At 43.8% G+C, this 19,864-nt stretch overlaps 2 protein-coding genes and 1 pseudogene across 2 annotated transcripts in view; 1 reads left to right on the top strand and 2 right to left on the bottom strand.

The window, feature by feature from the left end:
• Positions 1 to 761, bottom strand: part of UTP3 (UTP3, small subunit processome component homolog (S. cerevisiae)) — a 2,494-nt gene extending 1,733 nt beyond the window's left edge. The window contains exon 1 of the mRNA XM_019474437.1: positions 711 to 761. Coding sequence (XP_019329982.1) covers positions 711 to 761 — 51 coding nt within the window. The remainder of the gene's footprint in view (positions 1 to 710) is intronic.
• A 1,098-nt stretch (positions 762 to 1,859) lies between these two features.
• On the top strand, positions 1,860 to 11,832 carry JCHAIN (joining chain of multimeric IgA and IgM). Its single transcript, XM_009288746.2, has 5 exons — positions 1,860 to 1,886; positions 4,682 to 4,793; positions 8,787 to 8,922; positions 9,804 to 9,884; positions 10,376 to 11,832. Exons 1-5 carry the CDS (start codon positions 1,875 to 1,877, stop codon positions 10,575 to 10,577), a joined length of 543 nt encoding a protein of 180 aa, XP_009287021.1. The 5' UTR covers positions 1,860 to 1,874; the 3' UTR covers positions 10,578 to 11,832.
• A 2,010-nt stretch (positions 11,833 to 13,842) lies between these two features.
• Positions 13,843 to 18,472, bottom strand: LOC109279728 (annotated as a pseudogene).
• Between the last annotated feature and the right edge of the window lie 1,392 nt (positions 18,473 to 19,864).

Below are 19,864 nucleotides of genomic sequence, written 5' to 3'. Positions count from 1 at the left end.
CCGGGAGGGGCCTGCTTGGAGGAGTTAGGCGGGGAGGTAACTCTGGGCGCTGCGGGCGGGCAGCCTCGTCGGCCGTGCTTCGGTGCCGGCGCCCTGCCGGGGCCAGAGCCTGCCCCGCCGGGGCAAACGGAGCCAGAGAAACGGCGGGGCGGGCTGCGCGCTCTGCAGACGCCTTCGCTGTCCCCGTGAAAGCGCTGCCCCCTTCTAGCTCCCGGCAGAGGTTTGTATGCGTCGGAAATAGCCCACAAAGATACCTTCTGGATGCAGCCGCGAGTTCAGATTTGATCCCTTTCGGTTAAGCATCTAATTTATATATGAAATCACTCCAGGTCTGGAGTGTAAACGGGTTTACTTCTACTGTTAGATTTCTAGTAGAGTAATACCCGTCAGGAGCTGCGTGACATGGATAGCCATGAAGCAAGGATTTTTTTTGATCATGGCAGGTATCGGCAACGAATAATGCCGCGTAGAAAGAAAAGAGTGCCTTTTTTCCTCCTTTAGGGATCTTTCTTCACCTAAAAGCACAGACACATACAAATGCCATCTGTATAGTCATCTTACAACAACAAGAGGAAAAAAAAAAGGCACTATAGAAAGCACACCTGACATCTGTCCCCTTGTTAACCGAAACTTTTCATTACTCAGTTCCCTCCAACCAGACCAAAGTTTCAGAGAGGAAAAGAAGTATTTGAAAACCTCCCAGGACACACCTGAGGTCCATACATTAACTTTCCTGAGTCCTGCCCTTCACCTGATTGCATGTTTACAGGGATACAGGCATCTCCCGGCAGGAACCAGGCCCGTTCCTAGAGGCTGCGGATCAGCCTTCAGGCTGTAAGGCCAAGGCAGGCTGCAAAGCTGCGCTGCGGCCGGTTCCCCGTCCTCTGTGCTCCTTGGATCCCAGTTTAGTCCGAGCTCAGAAACCCAGAGCCTCATAAATTAAGCAGCCACACGTCCCAGCAAGAGGAGTTCTGCATAGAACAAGTACAGGTGTTTTTTTCTCACCGCAGGACAGGTGCAGTTTTATTTATAAATCCTCCTGTCCACCTTCTTGTGGAAAAAGACACGTCAAGCAAATATTAAAGTTTACTGAAACAGAGGGGGGGTGCACAACTTTACTCACTTTTTGGCGATTTGTTTGGATTCTGGTAGATCTGATGGCAGACCAATCTCACTTACGAGCCTTTTTTCTGACATGCTCAGCTTCTCCGCATAGTCACCTCTGGGTCAAAATTTTCCATATTTGCTGTTGTACCAAAGGTTTGTTTTGCTTCAGACTAAGACACTTTTCCCAAATCCGTCAGTGCCAATTTTCAGGTATCACCTCCCCCGGATACAGGCCTGTATGAGAGAGCAAGAAGAGTAACTAGGTTTTGGTAAGTGAGACATAGCATTCATTTAATTTGTTAGCCACCCCTCAGTGGAAATTCTCACTTTATACTAGTTGGCCACTAAGATACAGCTATCTCTGCTGATCAGGCTTTGTAATCTTTCTGCTTAATCCTACCGTTTTTTGTGTGAAGTCCATCCAGAGAAGTCTGCAGTCAATTTCTGCATGGTTAAAATTCCAGATAACTTCTGCTAGCGCGACTTACAGAAGCCCAGGCTTTCAACGTTCTCCTGACCCTGAAGGTTTCCATCCAACTGCCCTCACAATGTAGCGCTCTCATTTTTTTAAAGTCTGCCCTTTCAAAATTCAGAGCCTTAAAAACAGACCAACTTCCACTTGGACTCTCAGTGATTTAAATGTAATGGACGTGTTGTCTCTCAATCCAAGGTTAATTTCTAAGACCAGAAAAGAAATAGCATCTACAGACATTTGAACCTCCGTCAGGACTTGCTGAAAACGTCATCTGCTTCTGGTGAAGGCGGAGATGAGCTCTAATGTGAGTTAGTTCATGCAGTTTAAAGGAACTGCTCAAGCCAAACTGCACTGCTTTGCTGTAAGCATCAGTGGAATCACTGCTACCAATACAATAATCAGGGCCAGCTGCAGGTCTGTTTTAATCCCCCTGTTTCTCTGCTTCTGAGTAAGAAATAAGAAGAAAAGAAAGGCATAGGGCAGACTGCTAGTGCGTGGCGTGTTATCTGGAGATAACCCGTGCCCTGGTACGGCTGTCCTCCTCTCCACTCCTCACCCAGCATAGCAAGGACGCACCAAGACACAACTATTTTGCCTCACTTCATCCAGGCACCTGCCCAGCTTCTTACCTGGAAAATCCTAGTTCAGCATGTCCAGGGCCAACTGGAGGCACAGGACAAGTGCAAGGGGACTGAGACTACAAGGCTGGTTCCCATTTCTTTTTGAATTCTCAATTTTTCCTCTGCTAGCCTCTGCCTTGCAGTGAGGTTGGGAGTCTAGCTCCCCACTCAGCCCAGAATTTAAGCCTGGGGTGACGGTTTCCCAGCCCCTTGCCAGACTGCCACAGTTCTTTAATGCCTGCTTCCCCAGATAATTTTCTGATAATTCAATGTGTCACACCGTAAAAAGGGGATAGTCCATAAAACTAACAGTCCATAAAACAAATCTTCCTCTAAAGAGCTTGCAATCTAGATAGAAATTCTCAGAGACGTACAGGTGGCCGAATGGGACTAAAAATAGACTCTCGCCACCATATACAGACCAAAGGGACTGTACGCAGACATGTAGATTTAGCAACTGAAATTCAGATATGCTGAGCACCGGCAGTCAGGGAAAACCACCGAAATCAACAGAACCACAGAATATGATTCTGCTCCGTCTCTCCCTTTGGGTTTGAAAATACTCATGGAAGCCTCTGCTTGGATTTTACCAGTGCCGTATTTTTATCAGTGCAGTTTGGCAAAACAGACCAGAACCAGCCTCTTTTGCATGTGCTTTATTCTGCTGCCTGCATTCCCCTTTCTTGTATATTTCTAACAAATCTCTTACCTTGTTACAAAAAAGGTGACTGAAACAAGTAGTGCTTTAGATAGACACCCCTACCACCCCATGGTTAGCCAGGTTTATTTGTAACCTTCTGCAAAAGATGGGGCATAAGGAACACCTTGCTGCTGCTGCTTCAGAAGAGAGCTCCACATAAAACTCCTTTGGCAGTACTTTCTGGAGAGGGGGAAAGGAAATAAGAACAAATTTTGCTCTCCTAAAGATGGAGCCCTAGTGAGAAAACAAGGTTTGTGAAGAAGAATTATGGCATAACCTGATGCCCTAACTAGGAGCTGGGCTCGCACCCATCATCCCCTGCCACCTCCCCCAGGGAAACCTTGCATCTCAGCACTGCTGATGCAACACAAAAGCTCATTGCATCATGCAACTGCTGCATGAGATGTTTGCACTAGGAGAAAAAGCTCAGGGGACAGATTCTGGGGTCTTCAAACAGCTCTAGGGTTAGGGACCTAGGTCTGTCTTCTTAGGTCTGAAGAAAGGGAAGACAGCCTGTAAGGTGACAGGCTGCCCTTTCAGGACCTGGGATGCCTGGCAGCATTGCCTAATGGCTTTAGCCTCTTGAGAGCCTGGCAAGAACAACCAACCCCAGGGAGCCGAGGGAGGCACAGGCTGCGTGAAAGCCTGTATCTGGTCACAGGGCTGCTGCTCTGCTGCATAAGGAAAAGCTGGAGAACACAGGGAGATTTACCATGGGCTGCTGCTCTGCTGCATAAGGAAAAGCGGGAGGTTTACCACGTGCTGCTAATGTTAATTGAGAGAAACATGCATTGCAGGTAGCAGAAATTCAGATTACACTAATGCAATAACCCTGGCTAAGAATGGGCCTGCCAGCATCATACTTTGCTCTGCCTCCCCTTTTGTCCCCTGATGTAGGTGTTTGGAGGCCCTTGCTAAGAAATGCTATTAAGACTGGGCTTCCCTTAGAAAGTGGCTTTTTCTGTGCAAGACACATACATATGCTACAGAGACAGCTCCAGTCAGAGTTACACAAGTGATCCCAAACCTAGAAGAAAACCTTCCAGGTCTTCTCCAGTACTCCCCTCCTTCAGGAAAAGTCTGCTCACCCCGTACCTCAGAGAGTTTGCCTAGGACCTGACTCAGTGCATTTCATATACCACAAAGCCCATGGAGTCCCTTTTCCATTCATAAGGAAAGGAACTCGTCAGTGCAGTGGGCAAAGCTGGACGAAAAGTTCAGCTTTGCCACAGACCTGCTGTTGCTTTACACCTCTTTTACCCCTCCCCTCTCTCATCTTGTCTGCTTTGACTGAAAGGCCTTTGGGGGCAGGTCAAGCCCTTAATAAATGTTTGCAGAGCATCTGGTGCAAACAGGATTCTGATCTTGAAGGCTGAAGTGTTTTTTTGATGTGAGTCAAGTGATCTTTAAGTCCGATTTCTCAAAAGTAGGAGCCAGAGCTGTGACCCCTTGGCTATCTGGACACTTTCTTGCCTTAGACTTGTCACCCCCAGGTGGGAGAATGCCACCGGTCCTGATGGTAAGATGTCCCCTAAGGACCAGGGTCATTTTGCAGTGCCTTGTACCCAGCAGCTTCATTGCTTGTTGGTGAACAGAATAAAAACGCACAGTAATAGTGCAACCCTCTGCCCCCCTTCACCTTTGAAAGCCAGAGGTCTTTGTGCATTAAGCATGCCTGGTTTCAGTCCCCAGCCACATTTTCCACAGTGTCAGTGCTAGCCGGCTGGGCTGTTTATTTTAGGAAACCAATAGCTGTATCATTTGCGCACGCCCTTATAGGCACACACAGGCTCTCCACTCGTGTTCTTCAAAAGAAGGGAAGGCAGGATGAAGAGCTCTTTGTTGCTGTGCGTGGCCTTGGCCGTCTCCTTGGGATTCGTCCTTGTGGCAGGTAGGTGAGAAATGAAGAGCATGGAAAACTGTGCTTAAGGTATCAGTGATGGGTTTTGTGTAATCGGCTATTAATAATTTTAAGAGTCAAAAAATCAAACTTCAAAGCCTGCTCAAGCAGTCATGCTTCAGTGGTGCTTGGACACCTCAGTGTCTTTCTGCACCACAGAGCTGTGTGTTTTTAAGTGCTGCCTTGAAGCTAAGAAAAGTGATGACTAGCTGCAAATTTAAGACTTTGATTAGCCATTTTTGATTGTGTTTCTGAAGCAACAAACCGCAAACATGCATGCTTGCTTTTCTGCAGTGCTAAGAAGCTTGCAAGACTCTTACCGGCTAGATTTAAAGGCTTCTAAAATCTTCCTGGTAGTCCTGTCATACGGCTACGGCCAACTTACTTCTGATTAAACTGTAGTTTATCTTTGTAACTCCACTGAATTTCTTGGAGACACTTGATTTAGACTGAGATCAGACTGTCATCCCAGCACACTCCTCAGTGTGGTTCACAAGTAGTAGATACTGACTATACTAATGCTGGATCTCTATACGACGGTCTAAAGTCATCCTCATTCACATGGTGGATCTGGTCCACAGGATGAAATCCATGCTGAAGGATAACCATCCCAACAGCATGGGCAACAGCATCCCTGCATTTCCTCCAACTTGTGCAAAAGGGCATCTTATTGCCTACCCAGGCAGGTCCTTGGAAAGTACTGCTTCCTACGAAGAGTGACCAGCTGTATAATCTATTAGCTGAAAAGGCAGAAAACATTGAGAAATACTGTGTCAGTTCAACACAGAGCCCAGCCTGTTTTTCCCCATTCATACACATGGCTTGATATATATATACACACACATGCATAAGCAGCTTAGAGGGGAAGTAAAATTTGAGTTGCATGCAGCCACAGGAGTGCTGTTTGTACTACTTATGTTGAAATTAATGTATTTTTGGTCTAATCAAGGCTCTTCCTGCTTTAATGAAGTAGCTACTTGCACCTGCAGAGTTGAACAGATATTTTTGGAATGCATTTGCTTCTTTCACTATGCTGCAGCTGGGCTTCATTGGGCTTCACAGTATTACAGGACAACCCAATATTGGAAGATGAGAAATTTTGTCAAAATAATCTCTGCACGAGTGCTGAGGAGGGAGGGAACACCATATTGCAGTAAATCATGCACCAGAAAATCCGACCTGCAGACATTTCAAAGGACATTAGGAAATTTTGTATTTAACTACCTTCTCCCCAAAGGGACTTTACTGGGTGATACATGGAAGTATTGCTGATCGAACTAACTTTTTTGCAGCTTTGTAATTTTACTTTAAAAAAAACATATGGAGTACCTGTAGCTTTTATGGTTACTGAAGCCAAGAGTATTACACAAGGAATTAAATCAGGACAAGGTTTTTTAGCGTACAGTCAAAAACCCCCTGCATATTCATAGAAGAGTATATTAATTTAATTTTATAAGAGGAATTAAAGCCTGCTCCCAAAGGTTTTGGGACAAATCCCAAAGCCAATAGGATCTGATTTCAATATTGGCTTTGCATTAAGGGCTTAGAAAGAATTGCATACATTACAGAGAATACAGTGATAGACATCAGAGGAAGCTCTATGTGAAGGACAAGAAGCCAGAGACTTTCTATAAGAAAAAAGAAAGGCCAAGACTCAAGGAGGCAGAGACTAAAGAGGCTTTTCTAGTAAGCTTCTGTTGCAGAGGGAAATGTTCATGTTGAATGATGAGTTGGCAGAGAGGAAGCATGCAGAGCAAGAGAGATTGGAATGAGGGGTCTAAAGAGACAAGCACCATTAAACTCCAAATAATGACTATATCTGTGTGTCAGATATGATGATGTACTTCTGCCTTGGTGGGGCACACTGCGATCCGAAGCGTGACCGGACTTACGCTCTCTGTGCACATTTTGCAGTGGCATTTGTACAGGTGGCCAGTTGTGCTGGACGCTATACAGAGAAATGCTAAATGCCCTTGCTCTGAAGGGCTCAATGGGCACATGCTGTAGAGGGATAAAGAAAACCGTGAGAGCAGTAGAAAGGGCAATGTCTCCTACATGCCTGTAGTGGCTTGCTCCACTGCCCAAAGCAAGGGAGCTAAGTAATTTCCTTCCTGATGGAGAAACTCCACAGTGAACCTTTTTCAAAAGGTATTCTTGCAGCCAGTTGTCACAGAAACAGCACTTGTAACCAGCAGGTCAGTTGTAGGGTCACTCTGAGGCATCATTTTACACAGTTTTTGTGCCTTTTTCACAGTTATGAGGCCTGTAAGGATCTCGGAAAATAACCCAGTGGAATGGAAGCAGATGAGACCAGCATATTGTAGGGGCAGGAAGGAAGCTCTACGAAGCCTTAGGTAGAAAACCTGGGATGCTATTTTCATTACATTGTATGGACTAGATACTTGGGGGCTCTGCCAATCAATACTGTCCTTGTTTGGTCTTGCAGACAGCTTCATGTGACAGTTAAGCTGCTGCCAATAGCAGCTAACAATCAGGAAACTTACAGTACAATTCAGAGTCCATGTGCTGCTCCTGGATCCCACCATTGCTATTGCTCCCACAGGCTTTGAGCGCTATCCCTTCCACCCTATAGGAACAGGTCTGTCATTCACAAAACCCAGCAGCTTTGGACATGGAAATAAAAACACGCAGACATGAGCTTATGCAACGTGTCTGCTTCCTTACAGATCCATGCTTTGATAACTCAAAGAAATCCAGCTATTGGGGCCAAAGCTTTTAAGTCAAAGTGACTCCGAAATCCTCCATAGACATGACGGACACAGATGTTTTTAGCCTGTTTCTTCTGTCTCTCCATGGTTAAACCAAGGGACAAGCAAAGTAGGCGAGTCCCCAGAACTGTGAGGTCCATCTGAGCCCGATATAAACTATCCCCATCTTACACACAAAAATCACTGGGTTTGGTACTTCTAAGCAGGCTGAAGGTGCTGTAGGAAGAGTGATGCTGCAAAGTGATGGCTGTGAACTTGATTTTAGCAGTGTTTAGAAATACAGAGGGATTTAAAAACAACCACTTAAGGTATGACTGTGTGTGCATATAAAAGCAAGGCTGGCTTGTTATGGGTGAAGAGACCAGAGGCACTAGGTTGGGGAAAACCAACTAGCAAAGAACAAGCTATTTCAAATCCATCTACTTGCACAGTAAGTAGGCATTGCATGCCACTAGGAACATCCAAAAAGCCTCTGGGTGACAGATGGCATGTTTTACCCTGTTTTGATCAAGTTTCATACTGAATAACATGCTAAAAGTACAGGAGACAACCAAGCTGGTTCTTCTCTATTTGAGTAGGCTCCTCAGGTGCCCAACTCAACTTCAGTATAAACAGAAGACCAGAAAAATTAGGACTAGAGTTTTCCCTGCAAACCACAACCATCGTAAGGGCCACTTACCTTTCGCTGCCAGGTCATCAGGCTGCCTTCTTGCTGGGTCCTGCAGTCCTTTTTGGCATCTGTTCCCTCAGGGACCTGAAGAACAACATACCAGTCAAGGAAAACTGACACATCTGTCACACTGGCAAGGTCAGAGACATTTATTTAGAGGCCTGATCCAAACTAGGGTTTGGACTGCTAGGCTAGTCCTGGTGCCTGATAGAGGAATTGGGTAACCTCAGTTAAGGTAAAAGCAGCACTTCTGCTGCCAGGTATAGCTCGAGGCTTGCAAGGGGACTTTCTTCCCATTTCATGAGAAACCACTGCAACCTGCTCTCTCTCCAGCAACACAGTGTACAGGTTCATTGTTTTCTCCTTCCCAGTCCCATCACCTCCACGTACAGAAGCATACTGTAGACTGAGCAGGGAAGACAGCTGAACTCATCTTTGCCAAGGGGCTTATTTGTACCTGTTGAAACCTGGACTTTTATCAATTGAGATGCCATAATGGTGCATTTTTTGGCATTCTCATCACTGCTAGAGCAGGTTTCAAGGTTTTTCTTCTTGACCCTGGGATTGCATATCCTGTGCTTGCAGGTTATCCATGGGACTCTGACGACCAAGAGTACGTGCTGGTCAATAACAAGTGTCAGTGTGTAACAGTGACCTCAAATTTCGTCCCCTCCAAGGAAAATCCTGGTGAAGAAATCCTGGAGAGAAACATACGCATCCTGTAAGTGGCAGACAAGTATTATGTGGAGATGGCGAACAGGAGATGAAGTGTTACAGGAGGTCCCTTTTCTTTGCATTGTTTCCCACATCCTGGCATTGATCATGTGAACTGTTTTTCCTGTGGGCTGCTTTCTATCGTATCCTGGAATAATCCCTTTTGCTTTGTGTTTTTCTAGCTTACGGGAACCTGTCTTGTGTTTGTCCCTTCAGATATAAAAAGCACCTCCATGTTTTAAGCGGTCCAGTAGTAACTTTACAAAATAGGCTGGGGAAGTAGAGTGTAACGTTTCTACAGTTGATCTAATCTGAAACCAAATTGGGCCTGTGACACTGGAGTCATTTATCGATCTGTTAGCAAGCCTGCTATTTTATAGGCTGGGAAAACCGGTTAACACCTAAACTATGAAAAAAGGTTAATCCTATGAGGCAGATCTCAGTTCAAGAGTAGGATTGCGTCCTCTTTATTCACACAAATCTTTCAGAAGTGTGTGTGTCTGTCTTGGAAACATGGACCAAGTTCAGACTCAGAGCTGCAGGAGTTCTGGTAGAGGTCACAACAGGAGAAACACTAAGCATCTCTGTTTATGTCCTGCAAGTCTCTTAGGCATCTGCCAGCTCAGAGTTAAAAAAAAAAAAAAAGGATTATCAGCACTCTCACCTGACAGCGGCACTTTCAGAAATTGCTGCAGTCCTCTCGGGGAGGGTTGTTGCTTTTCAGGGCACAGAAGGGCCAAGATCTGCAGTTTCTGGGCTTTGCTATGAAAAAGGGTCAGAAAGGAAATAACCTGAAGAAAAGTTGAAAGTTGAGAATTGTTCACAGCAGAGTAGCCCCCTGTTTAATAAGCAGTTTTCATGAGAGCAATTCTCTTGCCTCCTTTGCAGAGTCCCCCTGAAGGCTCGAGAGAACATCTCTGACCCCATGTCCCCACTCAGAACCACTTTTGTCTACCGCATGACTGAACTGTAAGTAGTTTTATTTACTAATTTCATTTCTTAAGACTTAACCTCCCCTACAGCATTGCCCACAGCAGCTCAAAAATGTGCTTGAAGGCCAGTAGAGAAGGTGAGGCAGGGTCACAGTGGAATGTTTTCCCCACGAAGCCTAGTTCTCGTATTCTGTTGCAAGCCAAGAAATTGTGATCTCCATGATTAATTCACATAAAAAGGTCTCACATTTACAGGGAATGTTTCGTTCTGACACCTGTTCATCTCAAATGTCTTAAATACTAGCAAATTACACGTTGCCTGTTTAACTCTCCCTTTTAGGGGCCAGTCTTGCCAATAGCAGTTTGACAACACTAAAAGCATCTGGCTGGGGGTTCCTATGTAAAACCTAGAAAGGCCACAGTACCCGCCTAGCTACATCTGCAGATAAGCAAGGAGGATTTTGGTTTCACCAGGGGCATCTTTTCACCACAACCCTTAACACTTGTTCTATTCCCCATCTCTTCCAGCTGCAAAAAATGCGATCCCGTAGAAGTTGAGCTGAATGGTGAGATATACCAGGCCCAGCAGAGCACCTCCTGCAATGAACCTGAAACCTGCTATACCTACAACAGGGACAAGTGCTACACCACAACCTTCCCATTCCTCTACCACGGGGAGAGGAAAAATGTTCAAGCCGTTCTGACACCGGCATCCTGCTACGCCAATTAGCTCAATCCACTGCTGTACTAATGCCTCGTTGCACTCAGTGTTCCTATCAAAAATACACATATAGCACCGTAGTACCTGGACGACAGTGTCCAAAATATCAGCTCCCAGAGGAATGCCAACTTGCCTCTTCATATTGTTTTCAACATCAAATGAGTGCCATCTCCCAAGAGCAGCTAACGGTTGTCAGACTCTGTTCTCATATCCCCGGCACATATCTGCAATGCCATTATTATAGGTCTCAGACATTATCACCATACAGACCGGATCCTCAGCAGATGTAAATCAGTAATTCCCTTGAAATCAAGGGAACTACACCAATTTACAACACTGGGGAACCTGTCTTTTTGACAGTCTTCATTGGTCTTTATGCAAGGCTGCCACGGACATCAGCAGGAATGTCCATGTACTTCCTTCCCTCCCTGAGCAATCTAAAGCAAACCTCTGCACAACCTTTATACAAGACCCTTTGATTACATTAGCAGCATTTTTGCCATTATTAGAAGTCTGTTGTACAATCAGATCTGAGAGAAAAGATAAGAGATGAGACTAAGAATTCAGATTTCAAAGTTATTTTGCAACTGGGCATTCTAAACCATTCTAGCACTTTGACAATTGCAAGCTTCCAGTTTTATCCTACATTTAGAGAAGATCAAAAGATGCCGCTACCCTGAAGTGTTTGGCAAAGTTGCCAGGACCTCAGCTGTGCCAGGAATAGTAAACTCTTCTAGGACATGGTAGGTATTTCACTTTCCACACTTACTTACTGATACTGATGCCTTCTTCCAACTCTGCTCCCAGTTCAGGATGAAAAAAAAGCCCAAGTTGGCTTGAATTTATTTTCTTCTTCCTCACTTAGCATTTAGAGCTGCAAAAAATTCTATGAAGCTGACTCAATTGCAAGAGCGGGACCCTAGTTAGGGATTCATTCCTTCTTTCACACCAGTAGTGTTTCTTCATACAAGAAACCCTCACCAAAGTAAGGCTCTGATTCTGTATTGCACCTTACATTTAAATGCATACACTTGGTATTGCCCATAGAGACATCATGTATATGAGTGCATAAGGTGTCCAGCATTACCTTTGGGATGGCTGGTATGTTTCTCACTGTTGTCACAAGTTTATTGTAAAGCCTGCGGCTGTCCTGAAAAGTCCTTCTCTGGCTTCATGCACAATTGGAATAATAAAACAGCAAACACCTTATTCCCATAATTGTAGCTTTGTTAGCAATACATTAAATAAACTTTTTTCTGCAGCAGTCTGTGTATTATATTCCAGTTCAATAAGAATTCTTAAGAAAAAGCCAAGTCTATAATAATTTTCTTTCCTCCTTCACAGTGAAGTAAGAAGCTTTCCCTAAATAACTGCTTATACTTACAGGCAAAGCCTCCTCAAATACTGGGATAAAAATACTACGATGCACTTGCAGAAACTATGACAGATTGAGGCTGAACTGATTTATGATTTTAGGATCAGCTCCGCATCACTGAGCTGCTTCAAGGCCCTGTGAGTCAGTGCAGGATTGGAGCTTAAAAACCCAAACATGGCCTCTTGAAATAGCAATCCACAGATCAGAATTTTATCTCACCACTGAAAAAAGTGCCCCAGGTATGTCAGGGGCTAGTCATTCATATGCAAGGTATCTGTCCTGAAGAAAAAAATATCTTGCAGGGACCAATTTTTAAAGTCCAAAGGAGTAAAGAGGACTGAGATGTAAGTTTTTCTAATATTACATCAGAGTTATGGAAAATGAACGCAAAAATATCTTTTTTTTCCCTCCTTCATGCAAAAAGATAGCCTATTCTAAGAAATGCAAAATGCAAAGGGAGGCAGACTCCTGCCATATACTGACACAGCTATAAGTATTTCAGTGGTTCAGTACTAAGCTCACTGAAATTTGTCTCAGACATTTTCATCTTTAAAGTCCTGGTGTTCACCAACCTAGGAGTGCTGTGATGTTAGAAACTAGGAAGTCATGGCGAGGCTGCATTTCATCTCCCAACACAGCCCTTCAGGTTACAGCCACAGGGACTTGTCAGTCCTTGGGGCTCTGCCTCTACTCTGGAACCATGTGCCTAAATGTGAAGTTTCCACATGGTTTTAGCAAATTATAACCTATGGTCCTGTAATCTCATGTCCTGTGTTACACAAAGTAATTTCTCCCAGCACCTTTGGTAAGGAAGGCAGGAAGTGTTATTCTTCATTATCCAAGTAAGCGCACCTACCGTTGCTAATCTGTTGTATATTCTACACAAAGTAATTTCTCCCAGCACCTTTGCTAAGGAAGGCAGGAAGTGTTATTATTCATTATCCAAGTAAGCGCACCTACTGTTGCTAATCTGTTGTATATTCCCAGGAAGAGCTCGACAAAATGTGGTGGATTTCCTTTCAACTGTAGACATTGCCTTAATTTTGAAGGAGTAGTAACATAACTGTAGCCTTTGCCTTTGTGTTCTTCTGAGCTCAGCTGTTCCCAGGCATCCTCTTTGCAAAGCTTACTCCGTTGTCTTACAGAAAGCATTTCTTCATAAAACAACAAGAGTGACACTTCTCATTCAGCTCACCAGCCCTTTGCATGTGGCATGATTTTAGTCATGTGCAACTCCTCAATTTTACCTTTGGAAGGACTGCCCTCTAGAGCATGAACAGCATCTTCCCTTTTGGCTATGTATTAAGTGCGAAGATGGGGTAGATTCTTTGCATCTTCCCTTTTGGCTATGTATTAAGTGTGAAGATGGGGTAGATTTTTTTTATCACAAGGAAACTAAACATACATCTAAATAAACCCAGCAGTGGAAAAATTACCTGCCTGCTCTTCAAACTCCTTCTAATAACACCTTGTACCACAGCTGAAACCAGCATCTTTGTCAAGATGGGTATTGCAGTAAAAAACCAAAGATAAAACCACCCTAAAATGTTCTGAAATGACAATTGCTTGCTTTCAGCATATGAATGCTTTTTGGTCATATACGATACCAAGAGCATTCGAGGGGATGGATTTGCAACTACGTCAACTAAATCTTAAATTGTGTTCTTAGGCCTTCTAGAGCTATTGTCCACATATAGGTGCCATAAAAACACAGTCTAATCCAAGTAAATGAGCCTGTTTGAGCATGGTTATCTCAGCTTGGATAACATGCTACATTCCACACTTATTTGTGGCTGTCAGGCACAACACAGCGCCCAGGGACATTACCGTCATAACCATCTCTCATAGCTATATCACAAAAGAATGATATCATTTATTTTTTACATTCACAGTACCTTTTCAGACCGGTTCTTTGCGTCCAAGGCTATTGATGGTTGTCTCTGGAGCTTTTAATGGTTCGTTTGCTTTCTGTTTTCTCCATGTTGTGGGATCAAGATAACCCGCTCCGTATCAGATTTTCTCCCATTTTGTTTGGGAAGGGACCTGCAAACACACTGTTGCAGTGTTCTTACATCATGTTGGCATTTGTCCCTCGTACCATAGGCTGTACATACACTGTCACAGAACCTGAATACCACCTCTGAAGGGTCCACCAGGGATGATCTTGTACCCTACAACTATGCAATATCAAGGTGATGGCTGATGAGGATGTCTGACTAGCAATTTTTTCCCTTTTTTCCCCACCAAGGGAAACACTAATAAAAGCTACTTGTGAGAATCACTACCCTCGAGTCACCTGACCATCTTTTTTTTTTTAAACTTTTTTGGGAGAACCTGGGAAGGAAGTCTGTGAGGTTCCTACTTTGGGAGTCAGACGCTGTTTCTATTTCAAAATCAAATTTCTGAACATGGAAAAAACCTAGCTACAGGGTTGGAGAAATGCCACCTTTCTGTTAAGCCAGAACTGGCCAAACTTCAACCTCTTACCTAAATTCCTCCAGCAAATATTTTCCCTAAAATCCTCCTCCAGTTTTGACCTCAGCCATTATAGCCTTTGATTATGTATTCAATGAGTGAAAGAAAATACAGAAAGAAAAGCAGGTAATGGGGAAGGTAGGGACGGGAAGGTCATTGTCCTGTGCTTCAGCTTCTTCTAGTCGTTGACACCTCCGCCAGTCCCCCTGCTCTCCTACATGAGTGCCACAGATACTCGGGACTGAGGACTTCATGAGGCTCCAACTGTAACATCTAACAAACCACATCTTGAGATGGCTCAGATGTGATGTCCTTCACCTAATCCAAAGCTGGCATAGTATTCAACCATGTTTTTCTGTTGATTTCACTGGCTTTGGGTACAAGCAAAACTGCTGAGAATCTTCTACAGTTTGACCAGCAAAAAGACTGTATCGTTGAGCCATAATACTCTTAGGTATCATTCTCCTATTTTACTGCTCTGCTGCATGTAAAAAGTAACCATTATTGAACGTTTCCTTTTTCAACTGCACTCTGAAACCTGAAGACACAATTAGAGAGAAAAATCGAGTGCTCCCTGGAAAAAACAGGCTCTCATCTCCGGTGGGCACCCTCCCCAAAAAACCATCCAAAGCAATTAGAATTTTGCAAATGTAAATGAGGGCTCTTTTACCTTAACCTGGCAGGGCAGGGTCCTTAGGTGATGAGAACTCCTGACAGCTAACTGGGGAGATGAAATCCCCTGGCTCTTTGACTGCTCTGCTTCCACACTGTTGAGTTTGACAGCATGGAAAAGTGAAGGGACAGTGGCCTCCCTTTCACAGCTGGTGTTGAGCAAGCTCACGAGGGTATCTTCATCAATATTGCAGTTCCATCCTCCCTGGAACAACCACCCCAGGATAGTCTCAGGGTGGGGAAGAAAGCAACATCTCATTATTAGTATTTTCTTGCATACATCCCCTCCCCCCCTCAAATCTATAGTACTATTAAACTCAGCATCACAGTTTCAACTGATCTACAAGTATGGCTTGCATTAGCATCATCACAGTCACGAGGCAACCGCAAGGTCAGTTTGAACCGATACGTGAGTTGGTGTATTAATTTCAGATATAAGGGGACTACTCCAAGGTGAGGCAGTTAAATAGTAATTTGGACATGGATGGCCTCCCTGAAAAGAAAACTTCCTGAAGCAAACTTACTTAGCAGTATTTTTGTATAACGATACTTATTCCTTGCTTTACATTTTAGTGGGCTGAGTCCTATTAGTCACAACAGGACATCAGAGCTAAGAGTCAAACAAGAAGTCTTGGTTTTGACTTTGCACACATCCAGAGCCATGTTTTTACTTCTTAAGTCCAAAGACATCTAGCCTAAATGAAGCAATTAGGTTTCTAGAATCAAACAGAGCAGGTGGTGGCAGTTTTGTTTTACTTACCAAAGACATAACCCAGTCACAAAAATGCTGGTTGCTCACTTCACATGTTCATCAGGGGGAACAAAGTCAGTCAGCACGGCCTCCTTTTCTCTTGCTGCTACCTTCTTGGAAGACCGTGTACATGGGTTTTTGCCTTGAAACTCCTTGTCGCTGCAGGTATTAATGCAATACAATCTGAAACACCCTTTGATTAGCTGCAGTGATAGCTGTCACCACACAGTCAGTATTAGACAACAGCCTAAAGCTGGATGCTGTGTTTGCACATACGCCTTTGGATCACAGATGCTGCAGTTGACCACTAGACATGGCATGATTTTTTCAAGGGATAGCTTAAGCAATTTGAACCATTTGTGAAGACCACCTTCACAAACAGAAGAAAGGGCTGCACCTGCTGTATCAAGCAGTACAATGCCAAGGTTTGGATGCAAGGCTTGAAATAACCTGCCACCTTCAAAATAGAAAGCCCTAAAAAATTGAAGCTCAGAGCTCTATGTGCCCATCACATGTATGCATTGATGCATTAATAATGACAGAAATATGCATTTCTGTCATTATTAAAAGTCCTTAAAGGAATAATGAAGCGACACCACTTATTTTGCCTTAGCTAACTTAGGCTGTAAAACTGACCACCGGTGGGACTGTCTCCTTATGTTTTTGTATCACCCAGAACTAATCCTAACTGGTCTCCGAACAGGTGGTGGGATATCAATTCATTTATCAGTATCATGGAGGAAGGCAAAGGAACCTATCTTTTAATGAAAACTACTCCCGTGACAGATCGATGTCAATTTTAATTAAGTACTTGAATTCCTTTTTCCACTCATCTCATCACAGAGAGGGGGGCATTCAGAGCCATTTGTGTTGCTGTCTTCATCATCTTGCCCTATACTTACTGTAGTCATGTCTTGAAAGTTGTTACTTTGCTTTGCATGTCCTCCATATGATCCAGCACCTCCTGAAGGGGCTGGGATTCCCTGTTCACAGACACTGTAGCCAGCCTTTTGCTCTTCAAAAGCATTTCAGGATCCAAGACACCAGCAACCCCTCTCAAGAGCTGCACACCAAGCAAAAAGACAACCTGTGTTCAAAAATAACCTTATTGGAGGAAGTCTGCTTGGGGGCTGTGTGAAGGACTGCCCAACATGCAGCCCTCCAGGTCTACTAGCAGTTAAGGCAGTTCATAGTCCAGAAGCTTCAATGTACAGGCCTTTTTCAAAAATCCCTAAAGCATTAATTGCAACTCAGGCTGCTTGCTAGATCTGTGAATCGTGCTGAAATTCTGGTCTCCGCCATCTTCTATGGCAATCTGCTGTACCGTATAAGAAATTTTCCTGCAGCTGCTTTTAAGTTCCCTTCCCTTCAGTACAATCCCTTGTTTCATGATCCCATTGCCCCAGTAACAGCAGCCTGGGATCGAGGAGAGCTCTGCTGTTGTCTGTACTCACAGAACCGAGACCCAATTCCCTTTTCTGAATTCTCAGGCAATGAACCCATCCGTCACCTTATTGCATCCAAGCCTTAGGTGATTATATCCCCTTAGACAATGCTAAACAATACTAAGGCGCTTCTCCCAGGGGTCCTCATCTTCTGTAGCATGAAGCCTGTCCCTTCCAAAAGTCTCCCAGCTCTCCCCTGTTCCTTTTGAGACGTACTAGGAAGAAAAAGCTTAATTTTCCCATTGTATTTGGTCACTGTTCTTTATCTGCAACATCTAAACAAGCACTTTCCAGAAGTTCCCAGCCACACAAGAGATAAGGACCTGCTAGCTTTTGTTTGCCTCAAGTACAGAAAGCTGAAGAACTCGAGACTGGGAAAAGAGGGATGATTCTGTAAACAGCCTGAGAAATAAAGGTAATGAGATATACTCTGCTCTCTTGGGCCTACTCCTAACTTTTCAATTCTGATTAGATTCTCTGCCTGCTCTATAATGTCCATTTGTACCGGTGCCTGGTGATAGCTTAGCAGATAATGCATTTTCTGTAATCTGTTGACCGTGATGGCAGGCACTAGATTCCTCAATTAGCCCATTTGTAATACTGTTCCACGAATTACTTGCTGACAATTTGGACTTACCATCTAAATCTAAGTTGCCTTTAATATCATTTACCTTGTTTTTCCTTTGGAAAGAAGCAGAAGTTGCTGTGGTTTTTTTTATTTTACAACAGTAGTTGTATGCTAGATTAGTTTCCTTTTCCAACTCCCTGAAGAAACCGTGTTTAAGCAGGATTACAAAATCATGACCTTTGGGGAGATACTTTTTTCCAAGCGTGGGTAGAACACTAAGAAAAGCTGGTTCTGACAGCACTATCTGTGCAACATAATCCCTCCCGCCTTGCTGCAGCAGGCTGAGCTTGGAAAGTGCATTTTGGCGCACTTCTTCCTTTTCTTCCACAGAGCTGTGGATGAAGATTTCAGAGTGCTGTTTTGAAAGGTAACTGAGACAGGCCGCTTTCCATTATACACAATCATGTTATCAGATGAAAGAGGAAAGCCATTTCTGAAGTCATCTAGGCCTTATTTCAGGTAAATTCAGTGCTGACCATTAAGGGAGTCCGAGAACCTCAGTCTGCTTTCTCGAAAGTCCTCATAAGACATTTTCTCCCTTCTGTAAGCAAATTACATTAAGCAGAGCTTAAAGTCTGTATTCTAACGAAAAAGACTGGAGTACATTTAGAGTACAAGTGGATATTCAACTCCACGCATGTTTACCCACACTGGCCAGCAGTTTGCTGCTACTCAGCTTTTGAGAAAAGCTTATAAAACACTACTTCATCTGTGTGAAGGACACCCACCAAAAGCCAGCATTTCCAGCTCACAGAAAATCCTGGCATTTCAAAAATTTGTTTTTAAATAAAAATGATCATGTTATAGAACTTCTGTTTCAAGACATTTAGTTTATACATAAGTACATTGCTTCAACAACATAAAAATATTTTAAAGCTTCATTTTGACTGTTCCCACCATTACAATGTAAATTATGTTATACCATGTATATAGTCACAACCATAGTCAAAATAAGGTTTCGCTAAAACTGTCAGATGCAGACAGAATACAGGTCAGCACTTGGACAGCGAACTCTTCCATCAATCATTTCTAGCTAGCTGTACGTTCAAGACCACCAACATTCCTCACAAATGCCTCCTTTCAGTTGACCACAAGGTTTCCAGCTTTCAGTCAGTCCACATTTCACGAGTTCAATGTTTCGAGCATAATAGCTTTGGCAGTTTCAGAGAACGACTTAAGAATTCGTAGCTGAACCAACCTTCATTTTCCAGAGCTTGCAGATACAGCATCCAACCTGCAGTTTCCAAGGTGGTTTAGGTCGTTGCAGGGGACGCTGGTAGGAGGGGGGCATGGCAACCTGGAGCAGGCAAACTGGAATAAGAGACCCTCTGACTGTTCGCTGAAAAGGTCACAGGCTGAATTAACTCCCAGGCGGCAGCAATTTCTATCTCCAAACACTGTCTGAGGAACTCCACAAGCACAGTAACAGAGTGATTTACAGTCACGAAACTCATTTAAATCCTCTTTGGTCTGCAGGGATTAAATGCAGGCCAAGAAAGTAGTGACAATACTTACTGTCTTCAAGAGAACAATATCGTCTATGCTACGGGAAGGTAAAGACTCTGCTACCAAGCTAATAGCAAAAAACAAGACAGGCATCGCTAAACCCCAGCCATCCTGCATTTTGCACATACCAGGTATTGATGGAGAAATGCATGTGTTGACCCTACTTTAGTTTTACTATTTCATGCTAAATATATTCTCACCCTAGTTTGCTCTGTTTCACTTTCTCTTTGGATGCTAGCAGGGCATTTCTTTTTTCTGCCAAATCATTCAGCAGCTGCAAAGTCTGTCTGTTTACAATAGATGCTGAGATGCTGCTACGAAGCCATGCAGGAGCTAGTTTAGATTCCTCTCAACTGTTACAAAGCCAAATCCAGAGATTTTCAGCTACACAGCACAGGTGGGTAGTTCTTCACAGATGCTCCAGGTCCAAGTGCTAAGCAGAGC

This window comes from Aptenodytes forsteri, unplaced genomic scaffold (assembly GCF_000699145.1).
Source record: "Aptenodytes forsteri isolate BGI_AS27 unplaced genomic scaffold, ASM69914v1 Scaffold221, whole genome shotgun sequence".
In the NCBI taxonomy this organism is placed as follows: Eukaryota; Metazoa; Chordata; class Aves; order Sphenisciformes; family Spheniscidae; genus Aptenodytes; species Aptenodytes forsteri.
The sequence above is the reverse complement of the archived record's forward strand: the minus strand, read 5'-3'. Positions and strand labels throughout refer to the sequence as shown.

Excerpts from the sequence above, each read along its gene's own strand:
- JCHAIN (XM_009288746.2), top strand. Across the intron at positions 8,923-9,803 it reads GAGAGAAACATACGCATCCT|AGTCCCCCTGAAGGCTCGAG; the intron begins GTAAGTGGCAGA and ends CCTCCTTTGCAG. Across the intron at positions 9,885-10,375 it reads GTCTACCGCATGACTGAACT|CTGCAAAAAATGCGATCCCG; the intron begins GTAAGTAGTTTT and ends CATCTCTTCCAG.